Source organism: Chelonoidis abingdonii, chromosome 16 (genome assembly GCF_003597395.2).
Source record: "Chelonoidis abingdonii isolate Lonesome George chromosome 16, CheloAbing_2.0, whole genome shotgun sequence".
Lineage (NCBI taxonomy): Eukaryota > Metazoa > Chordata > Testudines > Testudinidae > Chelonoidis > Chelonoidis abingdonii.
In genome coordinates, this window is record NC_133784.1 from 4,326,823 (window position 1) to 4,346,891 (window position 20,069).

General features: G+C 60.2%; 1 protein-coding gene across 1 annotated transcript in view; it reads right to left on the reverse strand.

Moving 5' to 3' along the window:
• The window catches only part of PDZD7 (PDZ domain containing 7), a 26,720-nt gene extending 7,198 nt beyond the window's left edge, over positions 1-19,522 (reverse strand). The window contains exons 1-11 of the mRNA XM_075073042.1: positions 19,330-19,522; positions 18,091-18,231; positions 15,258-15,432; positions 13,237-13,413; positions 11,728-11,875; positions 11,194-11,254; positions 10,113-10,532; positions 8,398-8,586; positions 6,461-6,615; positions 4,371-4,462; positions 490-581 (exon numbers count right to left, since the gene is read on the reverse strand). Coding sequence (XP_074929143.1) covers positions 490-581; positions 4,371-4,462; positions 6,461-6,615; positions 8,398-8,586; positions 10,113-10,532; positions 11,194-11,254; positions 11,728-11,875; positions 13,237-13,413; positions 15,258-15,432; positions 18,091-18,231; positions 19,330-19,522 — 1,843 coding nt within the window. The remainder of the gene's footprint in view (positions 1-489; positions 582-4,370; positions 4,463-6,460; positions 6,616-8,397; positions 8,587-10,112; positions 10,533-11,193; positions 11,255-11,727; positions 11,876-13,236; positions 13,414-15,257; positions 15,433-18,090; positions 18,232-19,329) is intronic.
• Positions 19,523-20,069: the final 547 nt, after the last annotated feature.

Here is a 20,069-nt window from a genome sequence, read left to right on the forward strand (position 1 = left end):
AGGAAAACAAAAAGACCCCGAGTTTCCAGTTCCCTCCCAGACTTTAAAAAAAATCCAGGTCTCTGATTGGTCCTCTGGTCAGGTGTTTGGTTCCCCCTTTGTTCACCCTTTACAGGTAAAAGAAAATTAACCCTTACCTATCTACTTATGACAGGGGGCTGCTCCGAGCCGATCGCAGGCCTGCTGCTGGGGTGATGGGCTGAGTCCACCCCATAGGACGCAGCGATGGGGGCGAGTTTGCAAGATTCCCACCCAGCCTTGGGGAGGCCGGTGGGTTTGGGTCCTCACCTGCTGGGCCCAGAGTTTCCTGGTGCCCAGGATAAAGGGGGTTTGTGCCAGGACCCAGGGGCTCGAGGAAGGGGCAGGGCCTTGTTCATCACCAGGGGAAAGGCAAGACTGGCAGCCCAGGATCCCCGAAGCCAGTCCCCAAGGGGAGAGGAGAGGAGTTGGGAGCCAGCTGGGCCTGGCCCTTGCGGGGGCTTCCCCTACCTGCTCTGCTTTTCAAGGTGTCGTACGCCTCCAGCTCCAGCGGCACAACCATGCTGTCGAAGCGGCCCAGGTCGGTGGAACTGACCAGGCTCCTGCAAGGGGCAAGCTGTTAGTGCAGCCAAGTGACCACCACTGAAATGCAGCCACCTCTGGGGCAGAACGCGGCAGCTGCCTAACAGCGCACAGCAACATGAGATGACAGCTGAGGGCAGAAGCATCCCACATTCAATTGCAACAGTGGGGGTGATTCTAGGGAGCCCAATGTACTTACCCGGCCAGGATCTGCCCAGGGCGTCACCTCTACGCTCACAGTGAAAACTGCCACGAATGGAGGGGCACGAGGGGTCAGGGGCTTGGACCCAGCCCAGAGCAGCACAGCGCCCCCTAGCACCTTGTGCGGGCAATGCCTCAGTACCTCTTCAGAGGCAAGCACGCTCCCTAGGGACCTGCCGGCATCATGCCCTCGAGCCCCCGGGAAACGCATGGATCTTGAGCTGGGGCCATGGGGCCATGGGGCTCAGGGCTGAGTGGGGGCAAATCCAGCGCTGGCTGTGCAGGACAGACTGGTGAGGCAGGGCACAGTGTGAAGTCAGAGTGAGGAGACAGTCTGAGCTGGATCGGAGAGCCTAGGGGGGCCAGGAGCGCAGAGCAGGTATTGGGGGCCGTTCACCGTTGCAGGGCACAGAGGGAAGAGGAGCCAAGGGCTGGGATCATGAGCCAAATCCTGCTCCCGAGGCTGGGGGAACCTGCAGGGACCCCGAGGAGTTGAAGGAGCTGCCGGCCGCTCAGGGCCAAGTTCAGAATCTGGGCCATGCAGACTCCCTGTCCCGTCTTGCAACCTGCCGCAAGAGCCTTCTCCCTCGCAGCACGTGTGCTGTTGTTTGATTGCAGAATAAACGTCCTGGCTGAGACAGGACCCAGATGGCACCGCGGGCAACCACTGGACCCGTGACCTCAGCACTCCCCATCACCAGCTTCATACTTCTTGACATATTTCTTGACCCCTTAAATGGCTGCTTCTTGGAGCAGCTAGTCCTGGAACCCACCAGAGGAGAGGCAATTCTTGAGTAGTCCTAAGTGGAGCACAGGATCCGCTCCAAGAGATGAATGTCGCTGGACCCTTATGTTCTTATGACTGCTTGGTAATAGTGACCATAATATAATTAAATGTAACATCCCTGTGGTGGAAAAACCACCACAACAGCTCAACGAGGTAGCATTTAATTTCAGAAAGGGGAACTACACAGAAATGAGGAGGTTAGTGGAACAGAAATTAAAGGGTACAGCGGCAACAGTGAAATCCCTGCAAGCTGCATGGAAACTTTTCAAAGACACCATAACAGAGGCTCAACTTAAACGTATCCCCCAAATTAAAAACCAGTAAGAGAACCCAAAAAGTGCCCCCGTGGCTAAACAGTGAAATAAAAGAAGCAGTGAGAGACAAAAAGGCATCCGTTAAAAAGTGGAAGTTAAATCTCAGTGAGGAAAATAGAAAGGAGCATGAACTCTGGCAAGTGAAGTGTACAAATAGAAATAGGAAGGACAAAAAAGAATTTGAAGAACAGCCAGCCAAGGACTCACAAAGCAATAGCGATTTTTTTTTGAAGTACATCAGAAGCAGGAAGCTGCTGAAGAACCAGTGGGGCCACTGGATGATCGAGATGCTAAGGGAGCAGTCAAGGACGATAAGGCCGTTGCGGAGAAACTAAATGAATTCTTTGCATCGGCCTTCACGGCTGACACATGAGAGAGACTCCCAAACCTGAGCCATGCTGCTTAGGTGACAAATCTGAGGAACTGTCCCAGACTGAGATGTCAGTAGAGGGGGTTTTGGAACAACTTGATAAACAAAACAGTAAGAAGTCACCAGGACCAGACGGTATCACCCAGGAGTTCTGAAGGAACCCAAATGTGAAATTGCAGAACTACTAATTGTTGTCTGTCATTTAAACCAGCTTCTGTACCAGATGACTAGTGATAGCTAATGTGATGCCAGTTTTTAAAAAGGGCTCTAGAGGTGACCCCGGCAATTACAGGCGGGTGAGCCTGACTTCAAACTGGTTGAAACTATAGTAAAGAACAGAACTGTCAGACAGAGATGAACATAATTTGTTGGGGAAGAGACAATGTGGCTTTTGTAAAGGGATCTCACACCTCACCAAGCTACTAGAATTCTTTGAGGGGGTCAACAAGCATGTGGACTAGGGGGAATCCAGTGGACATAGTGCACTTGGACTTTCAGAAAGCCTTTGACTAGGTCCCAAAAGGCTGTTACGCAAAGTCAGCTGTCATGGGATAAGAGGGAAGGTTCTCTCATGGGTCAGTAACTGGTTAAAAGACAGAAAACACATGGTAGGAATAAATGGTCAGTTTTCAGAACGGAGAGAGGTAAATAGTGGTGCCTCCTAGGGGTCTGTACTGGGCCCAGTCCTAGTCAACATATTCATAAATGATCTGGAAAAAGGGGTAAACAGTGAGGTGACAAAATTTGCAGATTTTACAAAACTACTCAAGATAGTTAAGTCCCAGGCAGACTGCAAAGAGCTACAAAAGGATCTCACAGAACTGGGTGACTGGGCAACAAAATGGCAGATGAAATTCAATGTTGATAAATGCAAAGTGATGCACATTGGGAAACACAGTCCCAACTATACATATAAAATGATGGGGTCTAAATTAGCCCTTACCACTGGAGAAAGATCTTGGAGTCACTGAGGAGAATTCTCTGAAAACATCCACTCAATGTGCAGCCGCAGTCGAAGTGAACAGAAAGTTGGGAATCAGCAGCAAAGGGATAGATAACGAGACAGAAAATATCGTGTTGCCTCTATATAAATTCACATCTTGAGTACTGCATGCAGATGTGGTGGCCCCATCTCAAAAAAGAGATATTGGAATTGGAAAAGGTTCAGAAAAGGGCAACAAAAATGATGAAGGGGATGGAACAGCTGCCGTGTGAGGAGAGATTAATAAGACTGGGACTTTTCAGCTTGGAAAAGAGACGACTAAGGGGGGATCTGACAGAGCAGGGATCGGCAACCTCTGGCCTGCAGCCCACCAGGGTAAGCACCCTCGTGGGACCGGCCAGTTCGTTTACCTGCTGTGTCCACAGGTTCGGCCAATCGTGACTCCCACTGGCCGCAGTTCACTGCTCCAGGGATGTGCTGGCTGCCACTTCCCGCTGCCCCCATTGGCCTGGGACGGCGAACCACGGCCAGTGGGAGCCGTGATTGGCAGAACCTGTGGACACGGCAGGTAAACAAACCTGCCTGGCCCACCAGAGAGCTTACCCCGGCGAGCCGCGTGCTCGAGGTTGCCGATCCCCTGGGATATAAAATCATGACTGGGGTGGAGGAAGTAAATCAGGAAGTGTTATTTACCCCTTCCCATAACACAAGAACCAGGGGTCACAAAATTAAATTACTAGGCAGCAAGTTAAAAACAAACACAAGGCAGTATTTCTTCACACAACACACAGTCAACCTGTGGAACTCCTTGCCAGGGGATGTTGTGAAGGCCAAGACTATAACAGGGTTCAAAAAAGAACTACATCAGTTCATGGAGGACAGGTCCCTCAATGGCTATTAGTCAGGCTGGGCAGGGATGGTGTCCCTAGCCTTTGTTTGCCAGAAGCTGGGAATGGGTGACAGGGGATGGATCACTTGAAATTGCCTTGTTCTGTTCATTCCCTCTGGGGCACCTGGCACTGGCCACTGTCAGTAGACAGGACACTGGGCTAGATGGACCTTTGGTCTGACCCAGTCTGGCTGTTCTTATGTTCTCATACCCCCAGGCACAGAAGCCTATTTCTCTGTCTCCTGGGACATGCCCCATGGAAAGCAGCAGAGAGGGAACCCTCCATCCCAGCATCGTTCACCCACCTGACATCCCTCAGAAGCAGGAGTTTCTCAGGCCGGTCCAGGATGGCCAGGAGTGGCCTCACCAAGTCCTCCACCCTACCTTCATGGACATACTGCGGGCAAAGGACAGGCAGTGTCAGACAGGCCCCTTTGCTGGCCAGAGCCCAGAGCACCAGGCAGCACTTAGCCAGCGCCAAAATGCAGCCACCTCTGGGGTGGGACACAGGCAGGGTTTCACAGCATGCAGCATCAAGCCGGAACAGCTCTGAAGAGGGAATCATGATTTCTCCTGGGGATAGGAGGGAGGCAGAACCCGATCACCCTCTGCTGGCATTTGGCCAGGACCCTCGGGCTTTCGTGTGGGGCAACAAGTTACTCCCTCCACTTTAAATCCCTTCCTTGCGCTTAATCCAGACTGACACCAGCGTCAGTGAGAACAGGATCCAGCCCCAGGTCGAGCAGTGAGCACAAGGGTCAGTGACTGCTGGTGCTGCGGTTCGGGACTGACGCGGGGGGCCAGCCCCCCTGGCTGGGTCACTGGCTTAGCCTGGGAGACCCCAGGGCCGGGGTGTGGGGCAAACTGGCGGCTGGGCAGCGAGGGGCCTGGGGAGGAGACGGCAGCTCCAGTGCAATGGGCTGGTTCTACCCATCACAGCTGGGGAGGCTGCCAGGACTCTTCCCCTCCCCCACATCACCCCATTGTCCGGCGGTCAGGATTAGACCCTCGGGCCAGCGCTCAGACCCAGCCTGAGGCTGGCACCTGAGCTAAGCACTGGAGGGCACCAGCTGGCAACTGTCCCATGCCAGGAGTGGGAGAGCGGCATGGGTCTGGCTGTGTGCCCCGGCAGGGAGTTGCCATCAGAGACCCAGGGGCTTTGTCAGGAGGGGTCCCTGGGAAACAGTTTCCCGGCCAGGAACCTGCTCCAAAGGGGGGCACTGGGGTGACCAGGAGGGACAGGGGGCCCCAATGGCGCGGGGGCGGGGAGAGAAGTGACGCAGCAGAGCTGGTTTGGCTTATGACCCAGATTTGAATCGGGACTAAACCCTTGTTACCAACGCGGTGCAGGAGATTGGGGTCTAGGGGCTAGAACTGGGGCCTGGGAGACAGGAACCCAGGGCTCTGCTTGCGACCTGGCGCAAGGCCCCCCTGTGCCTCAGTTTCCCTGGCTGTCTGATGGGGCTAATGACACCTGCTCTCCTCCTCGAGGCACTGGTCGGGCCTGGATGAGCCGGAGGCTGGCCTCACTTTTACCCTTTTACCCTGTATGCTGGTGGGTGATCCTGCGGAAAAGGGGTGTCCCTGCCCATGGCACAAGAGCCCCCCTCCTGGGAGGCCTAGTGGAGATACCCAGGAGTGGGTGTTGCGAGGGGTTAATCTGGATTCTGTCTGGGTCCAGCCCTTGTCCTGACTGTGGCGGGGGGGTGGGGGAAATGGGGTTGGGGTGAGCAGTGGGGTGGGGGGAGGAGGTGTGAACGCTCAAGGACACACAAAACAGCCACAGGAGCATCCAACGGGCAGGCTCCAAGTGCCATCTAGTGTTCACTAGAGACACCCGCACCTGGCAGGCCCTGGGGTCAGCGTGTGCCCAGCCTCCCTGGCGACAGGGCTGGGTCTATGGGGGGCTCCAAGGGGAAGGCTGCCAGGGCATGAAGGGAGAAGGCTGCTTTTCTCTAGCACTTTCGTCCCTGCATGCAGCCATGAGCAAAGCCAGGCACCGGCCCAAGGAAAGATCCAGGTGGGGAAACCGAGGCACAGAGGGGGTGACACATGAACGCAGAGGCAGGGACGGACCTGGGAGAACAACTCAGCTCTCCCCCCCCATGGTGGGCCATGGGGGAGTGGATCACAGGGTGGTGAACTGAGGAAACAGGCCCCAGAACAGAGTCCAGAGCTCCCGCCGGGCCGGGAGAAGCACAGGCGGAAGGAACCAGCTGGCTGGGCCGGGGAGCCCTTCCCGAGATCCCATAGGACAGGACAGCCTGGCTCCCCTTTGCCCTGCCCCCTCATTGCTCTCTGCTTTGGGCACCGGTCACACCCACCCCGCGTCCCCGCTGGGCTCCTGGCTGTGGGGCAGGACAGAGCTGCCCGGGCACGTGCCCGTGCTCCTTACCCGGGTGCAGTGGCGCAGCACGGCCGTCACCTCGTCCTCCGTCAGCAGCTTCCTGGCCACATCCCGGAGCAGCGGGAGGCAGCTCTCAGCGGCTGGGCTGGGCTCATGGCCGGCGCGCCCTGGGGAGCCCAGGAAGCTGACGGGGCGGCCTTTGTCTGGGGAGCAGAAAAGTGGGGTGAGTGTGGGGCCGCTGGTGCAGAGATTGAAGCTCCAGAGAGGTGGCTCTCACCTGAGCCAGGGCTGCAGCCCACTGGCCGTGTCTGTCCCCTCCCCGCCCAGGGGCTCAGAAGCAGGGCTGGGACCAGCCCCTTCCACCGCACAGCCAGGAGGGGCTCCACTAGCCGGGAGCAGTAGTGGGCTGTTCTCCCGCAGGGAGAGGGCTGTGGCAAGCTCAGCGAGGGGCTTCCCCTGGTAGCTGCCCCGCGTACAACTCCCGGGCGGGACCCTGGCCAGCCGCGGGGGCCCCCTTTGCACACACAGTTGTGCACACGCTTTTCGACCCCTGCTCCTGATTCGTCAGCCCATCCCCCCTGCCCCCCCAGGGGCCTGGCCGGGGCAGACTCCAAGCAGGAGCCGAACAGGTGCAGTGCTGGGAATGGAGAGACTCTGCAGACCCGAGGGGGCTCCCTCCAAATGCCCAGGGGGGCCCGGGTTGCAGGGGAGCTTGGAACCAGGCCCCCGGAGCCCAGCCCACATGGCGATGGCCCAAGATGGCTAAAGCCAGAGCCAAAGAGCAGCAGCTTCGCGCAATGTCCGGCAAGGGCCCCACAGGATAATCAACCACCGCGCCCCACGGCCCCAGTGCTGGGGGGAGGGGATCTACAGGGAGCAGCCCAGCGCGGCGTCCCCGGACTGGCCATGGTACAGCTGAGATGCCCCCGCCTTCAAATCAGGGGTGCCTAACGGCCCCTCCCCCAAATCCTCCTGGGGCTCCAATCTCCTCCCGCCACCGGCACCAGGGAAAGAAAGGGAGTCGGGTCTCTCTGGGACAGCAAGTGGGGAGGCAAATGGCACACGCACCAGCACATGCCTGCACACGCAATGCATGCCAGCCCATGTGCACGAGCACATACCAGCACACGCCAGCACATGCCTGCACACACATGCACATGCCTGCAGACACCAGAACACACATGCACATGCCTGCACACACCAGCACACACATGCACGTGCACACACAAGCATACACATGGACACGCGCACCATCACACACATGCACACATGTGCACCGCAGTTACCCCGCTTCAGGCTCCGGCTGACAAATTTCTGCAGGGCGCTGGCTGCAGGCGGAAAGCAGAGGGCAAAACCAGCACACCAGGTGATTTGCCAGCAGCCCCAGGCAGCCAGGGGTTAATGCCCCGTGGCCGGGGGCTGGGCCGTCTCCCCTGGGGCCCAGTGGGTTAGCAGACGCCAGGGGGGAGGAGGCTGCGACTGGCTCCCCCAGCTTGGTGGGGGGGCGGGCGGGCGGCGTGCCAAGCAGGCAGCGCTTTGCTGTTAAGGGGCTGGGAATCAGGAGATCTGGGGTCGACCCCTGACTCCGCCACAGGCCACCGGTGACCCTGGGCAAGTCACTTCACCTTTCTGGGCCTCGACAATCCCAGCTGCAGGGAGGGGAGGGGGCTGCACAGGATGGAAGCTCTGGGGGCAGGGCCCATCTCCCTGGGTGTGTAGGGGAGCAGGGGCCCTTTCTCCCTGGGCGCCGGGCAGGGCCACCCCAAGCAATCAAAATTCATGTGATTTAAAATAATAAATTCTCTTGGGGAATCACCATGGGGCCAGACCCCCTCCTCGAGGAGCAGGGAATCCCCGTGCCCACCCCCACCCCAGGAGCGGAGCTGGGCACGTCCCTCCCACACAGCCCCAGGGCCATTCCAGCCCCCCCTCCCGCCCGACACAGCCTCGCCCCCACCCCCTGAATGCGTCCCGGTGCCCGTTACCTTTCTCCTGCTCTGGGCTGGCGGGGGACTCCTCAGTGGCCAGGGGGCTGGGCGGCCCAGCCCCCTCGCTGCCCGGCGCCCAGCTCTGCTTCGCTCGGCTGCCTCGCAAGAAGAGGTTAACGAGGGTCTTGGAGCGCCGCAGTCTGGCCTTGTCCCCGGTGGGCGCTGGTGGCTCCTGCCTCTTCTCCTCTGGCGCCGGAAGAGAGCCACTGATCGGACCCGGGGCCAGGTGGGAGCAGCGGCTCGGAGCCAAGCACATCTCACCCGGCCCCCTCGGGCACCTCTGGGCATCGGACCCGGGCCCTGATCCCAGCCTGGATTTGCCAGGCGAGCACCAGAGAGTGCAGCCAGCACCACTGTGCTGACCACCTGCCTTCCCAACACCCCCCATCCTCGTCCTCTCCTGGCCGGGGCCAGCCTCATCTCCCACCCACCTCTAACCATGCTCCCCACCTCTGAGCTTCCTTCTCCCCCCTGCCCTGGGTGGCTGCAGGAGCAGGGCCGCCCAGGCGGGGCAAGTGGGGCAATGTGCCCCAGGCCCCCTGAATCCTCTGGGCGGCCCTGGGCAGGAGTCGGGGGTCAAACACCCCGATACACATTCTCCTCCGCGCCTGGACATAGGGGACAGTGCCAGGTCAGCCCCCCAGACAGCTCGAGGCCCCCCTGGCTGGGGGGCAGGGGAAGCAGCAGCTCAGTTCAGACTCCTAGGATGTCACCATCTGAAAGTGGGTTGCCGGGACAAGCTGATGCCCGCTCATCCCCCGGGGGCAGGGCCGCTGGAAAGTAGAGGAACCTGCCTGGGATACACGGCAGGGAGGATGCTGCTCTCGCGCCAGGCAGGCAGCGGGCATCTGCTCCCCTGGCTGGGCTGATTCCCCCGGGTCTGGCTAAGCCCGAGTCCCCCTCTGAGGCGGAGTCGCACCTCCGGACACAGGGTGCTGGCGGCTCCCCTGGCAGAGTCGAGGCTCCAGCACTGGATGAGGGGCTGGGAGTGTGGGGGCAGAGCAGGAGAGGAGAGCCCAGCGTAAGGGCATTTAAGGTCGGGCATCAGTAAAGCTCTGGGTGTGTGTGGGGGGGAGTGGGTCACAGGGCTGGGCTAGCAGGGGGCTGCGGGTCAGGAGTGAGGGGCACCAGCAGAGTTGGGGGGAGCCCAGGGTGGGGCTAGCAGGGGCTGCAGGTCGGGAATGAGGGGCACGAGCAGGGGTTGGGGTGGGGGCAGGGCTGGACTAGCAGGGGCTGCGGGTCGGGAGTGAGGGGCACCGGCAGATTGGAGTTAGGGGGAAGCTCAGGGCTGGGCTAGCTGGGGGCTGCAGGTCAGGATTCAGGGGCACCAGCGGAGCTGGGGGGAAGCCCGGGGCTGCAGGTCGGGACTGAGGGGCACTGTAGAGCAGGGGAAAGTGGGGCCAAGGGCTGGGCTGGCAGGGGACTGTGGGTCGGGATTGAGGGGCACCAGCAGGGCTTGGGGGGCAGGGCTGAGCTAGGAGGGGCTGCAGGTCAGTATTGAGGGGCACTGGCAGACCTGGGGAACGGGGGGCCCAGGGCTGTGCTAGGAGGGGCTGCAGGTCAGTATTGAGGGGCACTGGCAGACCTGGGGAACGGGGGGCCCAGGGCTGGGCTGGCAGGGGGCTGCATGTAGGGATTGAGGGGCACCAGTATGTGCACACAGGGGGAGCCCATTCAGCTCATGCTCGGCCTGTCCTGGCCCCAGCACCTACCGCCCACGGTGAGGTAGCTCTGGGATCTCTTGAGGGGCTGCCGGGGCCGGCTCAGCGCCAGGAGCAGGGCCGTCCGGGGCGAGCCGGAGAAGGGCCTGTGCTTCTTGCTGGGGAGCGGGTCCTGAAGGCTCTCGGCCCGGATGGCCGTGTCCTTCAGGATCTCCAGCGGGTGCACGATGCGCCGGGTCTCAGGGGGCAGGTCCGTCTGCATGGCCGTCTCCACTCGCTCCAGGGAGCAGCTGTGCGCCGGAGGGTCCTCTGTGGAGATGGAGACGTCCACCATGCGGGCCGGGGTGGGGCTGGAGAGCAGGGCCGGGGGCTGCCCATCCAGGGAGCTGAGGGGGGTCCCCGAGGAGCAGGAGGAGACGGAGGAGCTGGTCTCCGAGGCCTGCGAGAGCTGCTGCAGTTGGCCATTGGTCACTGGGAAGAGAAGAAGGGGTGAGAATCCTTGGGGAGGGCAGGAGCCACTCCCAGCCTCGGCCCCTGGGATCTCACAGCACCACTGTCTGGGCCCCGTGGAACTTCATGGCCTGGCAGGCGTGGAACCCAGGCCCTGCACTGGGAGCTGCAGAACCGCCAGAGACGCTAGCTGAGCACGCGTCTGTGCGCACCTACTACCCAGCTATGTGTCAGAGGCCCTGTACTGCTGGTAGGTAATGGAGATTCCCCTTGAGCTCTCATGGCCAGGAGCTCATGCTCTTGGGAGCAGCTGGGTCTGGGTGGCCGTGGAGTGCAGCATAGTGACTCCGGGAAGTGCCAGCTGGTCAAAGATTAGTGGCATCCCCGGCACCAACACTGCGCCTGTGCCCGTGAATCTCAAGGCCCGTTCCAGGAGCAACCGAGTGCTGCTGTTGTCTGAAGGCAGCTGGGTCACGGAGCCCTCAGCAGGCAGTTCCCAAGGCCATTTGGCGAGGCAGGATCAGACGCTGGAACAGGAGCCAGGCGTCCTGGCTCCCAGCCCTACGCTCGCTCAGCGAGAGATCACAGCACGGTCTCCTGGCGAACTTGCCCCCAGCCCCCACCCAACCCGCTCTAGGCAGGGATGTCCTGGGGAGAGCAGGGGCGAGGGGAGCTCTCTTACACCGACTGAGCCAGCAGTACTCAGCCACCATCTCCTTGTAGGCGGGGAAGCGGCCCGTCTCCTAGATGCCGAGAGAAGGACAAGGGTTAGCATGTAACCGGCTGCCCCGGGCAGCGTCGTCGACATGAACCCGATCTGCGCGCCGGAGCCAGCCATGAATAATGCAGTCGCCTGCCTGCGCCCAGCTGGGCTGAAATTGGATCTGCCCGAGAGCGAGGCCAGTGCCCTGGCCTGGGCACCAGCCAGGGGCTCCCCAGAGCTGCCTACGTCAGGGGAACGCCGCGGCAGCACTCAGGGCATTTCAGCCACCAGCGCCAGGGCGGGAGAGAGGCAGACAGCAACTGCTCCATGCCCCAGGAAGGGGCCTCGGGTTCGGAGTCACCGGAGTCCCTCTCACAGCAACGCGCCAAGTGCCCAGGCCACGATGGGCTTCTCCAGCCTTTCCCAGGATGGCACGGTCCTGCCTCCCCCTCCCCAGGCCGATCCTGGTCTGAGGCGTGAGCCTAGCCCAGCGTCCCGGGCGGCAGGTCCTACCCGGATAGTCAGCATGATGTGCGTCTGCCCCTTTAGCACTTCCACTGCCCTGCTATGGCTGATGGTGTCGAACTTGACTCCGTTGGCTGCAAGGACTTGATCTCCCACTCTGATCCCGTTCTGCTCCGCTAGCCCGCCAGGGTCAACACTGGAACGACACCCCATGGCAGGCGGACAGTGGCTCTCAGCCCCCGGGACGGGGAGCCCCCCGAGCCCAGTTCATCTCCCGAAGGGGTGCACGACCCATCACTGGGGACACTTGAAACTGGACTGGGGCAATCAAGTCAAGGGCCTGATCCCAGCCTGGACGGGCTGCCCAGCCTGCTAGATCCAGGGCCAGGAGAAAACCTGCTTCCAGCCAAGCAGTGTCCCCAGACAAGGCCATGTGACACCCCCGATCCCCACACCTGAACCTTCTCAGCCGGGTGCGGGTCCAGCTGTTTCTTGCCAGCAGCTGGGGGATGCTCTTGCTGAGCTGCTGGGCACTAGCTGGGTGCCTGGCTCTGGCTGCTCCTTGCCCCATGCTCCCTGGCTCGGAAGGGGCTGTGTTTGCTCTTGGATGGAGGAGGGGGGTGGTCCCTGGCCCTGGCTGGAGGGGGTCTCTGGCACAGCAGGAACAAACCTCCACGGGGGTCTCCATTCACCCCCTAAAGCTTTGCCCACCATCCTTCGGACACAGGCAATTTTTGCCAAGCTTAGAGAGAAGCCGGGCGCGCACCCCCCCGGCGTGGGAACTGTCGCCTGGCATTTCAGAGGCTGCTGCTGGGAATCTGGCCCCGGGCGGCGCTTTGCCGGGGAAGGGCCGGAGAGACTAGAAACATTTAACATATCGCCTGGACAGAACGAGCCCTGGAGATCCCACGTGTCCCTTCGATCTTTGCTTTGGAAAGGTGGAGACGTTTGAGCGAGGAACCTGCTGAATTATTCTTAAGGATGGGGCAGGGCAAACCCGCCTGAGAACTGCAGGTGAAAACCAATCCCCAGGGGGATCCACGCTAGGGATGGTAGCAGGACCCAGAAAATCCTGCAGGCTCCTACATAAGAGCTTGCTCCCCCAAACACACAGGATGGGGCTCCTCACAGGCTGTGCAGAGCTGTCCGGGGACAGCAAAGTAATAGATCCATCCCCAGCCTTAACTCCACCCCCTTCATAGGGATATGCACCATCCAGTCATCTGATTGGTGGAGCATTCTTAGGCCTGGATCCAGCAGTCCCAGTGGTCAGCTGGCTCCTTGCTATTACGTAGTCTGGAGACTACAATTCCCAGCAAATCTTGGTCTTAAAGGGCCACCCACCCCACACACGTCCTGGCTGTACCTGCCCTAAGCTGCTTTGTAATGGAGTGAATTAGATTTCCAGCTGCCCCCCACTCCCAGGGCTCTGTAAGCAGTAAGTGGTTTCTCTCTCAGACATGGAAGGCTGGGGAGGCCCCAGATGATGCTCCACTGGGTGCCCAGGACACAGTGTGGCTAGCGGGTGCTGAGTGAAGCTGCTGGGAGCCAACGTACCTGGAGACGTAGATGCCGAGGCCAAACTCCTTGCCCCCGCGGATGTTGAAGCCCAGGCAGTAGTCGTCGGAGGTGGTGTACAGGTGGACCATGCGTCTCACACCGCCCTCGGAGCTGCTGTCCGACGGGGTCGACCCGCTCTTCTCCACGATCAGGCGCCTGTTCACGACATCCACCCTGCGACCGCGGCAGGATTCAAACAGGGTGCCGAAATCCTGAGCCTGGCTCTGGCACGACTCGGACCCCAGGCTGCGTCTATACAGAGAACCCTACAGCAACCCAGCTGCAGCAGACGCTACATGTGGGACGGGTTCTCTGCTCACCAGAGCGAATCCTCCTGCCTGAGTTGCTGGGTTGACAGAAGAATTCTTCCCTTTACCTAGCGCCATCTACACAGGGATGTACATTGGCTTAACTACCTCTCTCGGGGGGTGGATTTTCCACACGTGGCTGGGTCGATCTCAATTTCCAGTGCAGCCCAGCCCAGGCCCCCAGTCTCACAGAGCTTCTCCCCCAGGGCGGCAATCTCATGCCATCGGACAACCTGCTGGAACTTCCACCGTGGGAACGGCAGAAATCTCATGAGATTGGCTTTTCTCCAGCCACTTTTGGGTCCCTGCTGAGGTTCTGGCTGCATCCGAACTAGAAAATGGTTGTTTGGAGACAGACCCAAAGCTGGGATTGTCAAAAGTGCCCAACTCCAAATGAACGCCTGTGCAGACTGGCTGCCAGCTTTGAAAATCTCCCCCCAGACCCACAGGGGCAGGCTGGGAGCTGGTGGTTCAAATCAGACTCCCCCTGGGATTTGCAGGGGGCATGGATCTGTGGGTCCAGGCCCAGTTTTGACCTCTCTCTAGCTTTGATGCTACATATAGAGGGAAATCTCACCTGCCCGGAGCCTGAACTGCAAACATTGGGAGGTTTGGAAAAGATGGAGGAACTTTTCATTCCCACAGTGGGACCCCATCCCCCTTCTGGCCAGTAGATGGGACACCATGAGAGAGGCTGTCCTGGAGGTTTGACCAGATGCCTCTCCCGGGGGAGCCTGACCATGAGTTTCCAGGCCAGGGGACTCTGCTAGATCAGGGAAGTTTAGGATCAGAATCCAAACTTCCAGGAGCAAATCCCCCCTCCCCCGTCTCCAAACTCCCTAAGATTCTGCTCTCGCACAGCTCCTGAAGCCTGCCCTGCTTCCCAACAGCTAGCCAGACAGCTAGGGCAGAGTCACCCGCAGCTCCTGAGATGGGCACAGCAGAGGAATCTGGCAGGAATCCAGCGTTCCTCTGCTCACATTGCCCCTGCAGGGATCAAACCCACGACCTCTAGATCAAGAAACAGGCACCTTTACAGCATGAGCTGAGGCAGCCAGGCTCTGCAGGCTCATTCTGCCCTAGAACTGGGGGTTCATTGGGGGTGAGCTCTGGAAAAACCCCAATAGTGGACAAACCAACCTCTCAACCCTTTGGCCCACGTGTCTCGCTGCCCCAGAACACCAGCCTTGGGCTCTTACACCGAGTCGTACTGAAGCCCACCTCAGGCCCAGCCTGCCACGAAGCTCTGCTAACCCAGTCTGGGCTCTCCCTGCACGTCTCTGCCAGCGCCCCTCAATCCTGGCTCACAGCCTCCTGCTATCTCCCCCAGCCCCCTGCCAGCGTTCCTCAACCCTTCTCCCGCCGGCAGATCTGTGTGATGCAGACAAACCCCAGTGCAACCAACCCGACATGTGTTCAAGGCCAGAGGGGACTGTGAGATCTAGCACGTGACCCTGGGACATCCAGTTCCCTGACGGCCCAGTGCAGGATTCGAACCCGACCTCCGGAGGGGACCGCTCAGCACACTGACCCCATGGGGCACCGAGTCCCGGGTTCATTCCAATGCGCTCGCCCGGCTCCTCGGGAACCCGAGAGCTCCCTCTCTGTTCAGGAGTCTGGCTTTGGCCCACCCGCATCAGACACTGCCGGACACCTGGGCCGGGCCTAGGATAGCGGCAAGGTGGAGGTAGCGAGCATGCCACTGCTTACCACGTGGTCTTTTCTCGGGAGAATTTAATCCCTGGCACCTTTCCCATGCGCCTCACCATCATCCGCAGCCGGTTGTTCCCAGTCAAGACTTTGACAGCACTCCCCATGGTGATGCTCTCCAAGCTCACGCCGTTCACCTCCGTGATTTTGTCCCCGATGCACAGGCCGGCCAAGTCTGCAACATTAAACGGAGACCCCTGAGATCAGGCTGGGCTGCGCGGGACGGGGGAGCTAAAAGCTAAAGGATGGCTGCTTGGTCCAGCCAAATGTTCCCCGAGACGGGAAGTTCTCAGCTCAGCAGCAGCCGGATCTCGCCTGGTGTGTTGTAGCGAACACCTCGACCTGGAACGATCACGTAGGAACTCGCCCTCCAACCCTGGGAGTGGACGGTCATGGCCATGCGGCTTGGGGGAGAGCAGTTTCCTTGATGTCACACTCCCCACTTCCCTCATGTGAAGCTGCGCACCGAATTTCCACCAGTAATGACCACGGCCACGGGTCTCAGGTACTTACCTGCAGTATCACAACCTCTAACACGTTTAGCCTCCCTACGGGCCTGCGAGGTAGAAAGCACCTCCGTCATCACTGGTCAGATAGAGGAAAAGTGACTTGGCCAAGGTCATGCAGCAAGCCTGTGACAGACACCAGGAAACTGAACCCGCAGCGTCTATCTCCCAGGCTGGCGCTGTGACCATTGGGCCAGGCTTCCTCCAGGGTCCCAGGAAAAGGCTCTGGCCATAAGGAGCTGGCCTGGCCTTGGCCCATTGCTGAGACCAGACACACAAGCTCCTCCAGACTGTTTGGACATCACGTTTTGACCCTGCCCAAAGAGGCGGCTAAGATTTTCATCACCTTTCCTCAAGCTAATTCCCACTATGAGCTAATTCCCATTAACGAGCACTGAACCCAAACCCACCAGGAACTGGACCAGAGCCCGCCTGGGTGGTGTTATTTCTGATGACAGTGTGTTATTTGGACAGCCTCTGCCCACATTGAGTTGCTCCGGTGCTTGCAGAATTGCAGGGAATGGCCAAATAAATCCGCCCCTCCCGTAAGGGGTTAACAGAGGAGGCTCCCCATGCCCCACAGATACCTAGACCCCCTCACTTCCCACCCCAGTGCAACCAACCCGACACACCTTCGAGGCCAGAGGGAACCGGGAGATCTGCACAGCGCAGACCACAGACCCTCCCCCAGCTGCCCCGGATTGAGGCCAATCACTTGTGTTTGACTTAAGCCGAGGTCCCCAAACTGTGGGGCAAGGAAGAACATTGTGGGGGGTGGCGGGGCATGGCTGGAGCCTGGGCCAGCCTTCGTGGGGGGCGGGGCAGGAGCTCTGCTCTTCGTCCCTCCCCCAGCTGTGGGCCCCTTGCCCCTGTCCACACCCCTACTCCCATAGCAGCGGCCCCGGTCCTGGCTCGGGGATGTGTGTGTGCAGACAGGGGAAAGGGGGCGCACAAGGTAAAAAGTTTGGACGTAGGGTCCACGCTGCGTCCCCTCCCCCAAAACTCCTCTGTGGGGCTGGGGAGTCATTTGCTTCCTCCTACTGCAGCCCGGGTTGGGGGCTCTTCCCCTGCAGGCAGGGGGTGGGGCAGGAAGCCGATTGGAGGTGGGGTTCCCCATGGCAGCTCCTATGGCATCATGGCAAAACTGGCTCCAGCATGGGCCAGTGCCAGGGTCTGCTGGGGGCTCTCGGCACTAGGCAGGGCAGCCGCAGGTTAAGCCAGGGCTTGGTAGCCTTGCGAGCAGCCAGGCAGGGACGAGTTAATGCAAAGCTGCATCAGGCCCCTTGGTCTCCCATGGCATTGGGCGCTCTGCCATCGTTCCAACTGCGCCTCTCACACGTTCCGCGCCTGGCAGAGCATGGCCCCTCTCTCCTTGCGCCAGGCCAGGGTCTCCTCCGAAGGCCCCGTCACCTGTGCCCACGGGCCCCTCAATCTGCTTCTCCCGACCTGTTCTGCCAGCCCTAGAACCCCACTCCCCACCCTAGGGTTCTAGATCCAGAAGATAACTCAGCACTTTGGAAATGTGGAGTCTGTCCGGATCCAGCCTGGCACGACTTCTGACCTTTGTGGAATCCCGATTCCTCTGGCAATCCTGGAAGCTGGGCCTGGGAACACCCCTCGGCACCGACTCGCACTGCAGGGCTAATTGCAGTGAGGGAGGAAACCTTGCACGAATCCCAGACCAGGCAGCCTTCCAGAGGCGTCATGGAGCCCACGACCCTCCCAGCCCTCCAGTAAACAAACCGGTGGGACAGTGCCCAGCCTGGGAAGCTGAGCTGGGCATAGGGCAGCTGTATGGCATGAGGCCACGCCACACAGGCTTCTTCTGCGTCCTTGGCTGAAACAGCCTCCTGTGCCCTGATGCGTCCCTGCCCAGACCTGCATGTGCACACTCATCCCTGCTCCTTCCCCACCTGCCCACCGGCCCCTGCCGTGCAAGGAGAGCCCACAGGCCGGGACTCGGAGTCAGCGTTCCCTGCATGGCCTTCTGCTCTCCACCCAGACATGGGAGCTGCACAGTTTCTCCTCCCAGAAGGTGCAGCCCCTTGGAGACTACAAATCCCAGCATGCCTCGTTCAGCACCTCCCTGAGCAGTCCTGCACTTGGACCTGAGACGGAGCGCTGCCTCTTGGGAGTGTTGACAGTCCCCAGGGCAGTTGCAGCACCACGGGGGCAAGGCTCCATCTTTAGCCAAGCCGAAGGCTGCCCGGGTCAAGGTGGAGCACTGCATGCTGGGACTTGTGGTCTCCCCATGACAGCCGGCAGAGACAGCAGGCGGCCCGTTGGGCACAGCCCTGGCATGGTGCCCCTTGACGAGCTCCGCTTACCGGCGCTGCTGCCCTTCTCCACTTTGCTGACAAAGATGCCCAGCCCGTGCTCTGAGCCGCCCCGCACGCTGAAGCCCAGCTTCCCGTCCACGCTCTTCTCCACCGTGATGACGTTGATCACGTCGCTCTCGTCGCCGGTGGCTGTGGAGACAGGGCCCAAACATGTGGGAGAGAACAAGGTGGTTTCCGCAGCCGCCAGGCCCCGCACCGCAGCCCACTTACCCAAGAGCCGGACCAGGCCTAGCTAGGCACGTGAACATGCCAGGCTGTGTTAACGAGCACATCGCTGCTTTCTGGTGGCCTCTGGAGCGCTGCTGGAGGGCTCACGCAGCATTTACAGGGCTATTGCCCTGCTCCCATACGTGACACGTGCCCACACAGTCAAGTCCTCACCAAGCCCGTTGGAAGTGTTAACAGCCAGGGATCACAAAGAGCTTTCCAAAGATCAACTAACTGCACCAGACCCTGCTCTCCTCCCCCAGAGCAGCAGGTAGGATTATCACTCCCATTTCACAATAGGGAAACTGAGGCACGGGGGAGTGGGGGAGTGGCTTGCCAAGTGACAGAACCCGGGTGTCCTGGCACTCAGGCCAGTGCTTCGGCCACAAAACCATCCTTCCTTTTTAGGTAAAGTACCCATGTGTCCTGGCTCCCTGTCTCCGGCTCCTATCCTGCTTGGATTTGAATGCAAAGGGCCACATTCTTCCCTGGTGTAACTGCCTGGGGTCAAGTGCTTACAGCGGCAGGAGCAGAGCGAGCGCTCGGGGTGACGTGCATCATGTGGGGAGTTCCCTCCGCTGCAGAATTCCTGCTCATTGATAATCAACGAAAAACAAAACTGCACCCAATCCCTGCGGCCGGGAGGCTGGGGCTGGCCTCCAGGCCATGCTGCAGCCAATGGCGTACCCCGGAGGTGAATTTACTGCTAAGAGTTTTGCTCCTGCTCAGATCAATAGAGCAGATAAAAGGAACGAAGACAAGTTCCCTGCAGTGGATCTCAGCTTTTTCCAGACTGGTACCTCCCCACCCCCCAACCTCCCTTGCATCCAGCCAGGATAGGGAGACACAAGAGCCAACTTCAGGGACGCTATCCTGCTTTCGTCAGGGCCAAAGTTGTCCCTTGGGGCACTGCCTTGCCCGAGCCACGGCCTGAGAAGGGGGTTGGGAATCGGTATCTGGGTGATGAAGGGTGACCCCAAAAGAAGGCCCCCCCCCGGCAATGGAAGCAGAGAGCCGTACCTTCGATGGGCGAGTTGATGAGAATGACCCGTCCCATGGGCGATGAAGTGCGGATGCCCCGTGGGTGCCCGTTAACCAGCCGGTTCTGCTTCCTCAGCAAGTAGCGGGTGGCTGCGCTGGTGTCGCTGCCTGAGCTGCAGGAGTGGGTGGGGCAGGCCGCGTTCCTCAGCACGGAGTCTGAACCGTGTGCCATGGCGTGGCGAGGCGGCCGCTAGTCATGGAGGGACCCCGGCGTTCAGGGGAAGTGTTCAGCGGGGGAGCAGAGAGGGACCCTGCCCCCTGCCCTGGGGAAGCCTGATTCCGTCGGGCGGGAGAGGTGGATTGTTACATTTTGGCTGCTCAGGTTTCGTCCCGCCAGTGGAAGTGGGTGCCTGACGCAGCCCAGGAACATGTTCCTCCGGGTGGGCGTGAAAAGGGTCCGGGGCCACGCTTCCTGTTGGGTCTCAGCTCTGGCCGGGGGCCTCACACGATGGTGCCAATCCTGTGCCTGCAGCATCAAATCCAAACAGACCTGCGTCAGCCCCACAGCTCTCCCCACCACCAGGCTCCAGGGCCCCACCAGTGAACAACAAGGATGATTAGGAACAGCCCGCCTGCGCCTGACACCCCCATGCCCAGGAAAAGCTCCCAGGCCAAATCCGGAGAGGAGCTCTCCGATCCAGTCATTTACACTGGCCTCCAGTGGAGTCACTCTGGATTTCCATCAGCGCAGGAGGGAATTGGAAACAGTTCTGGCACCT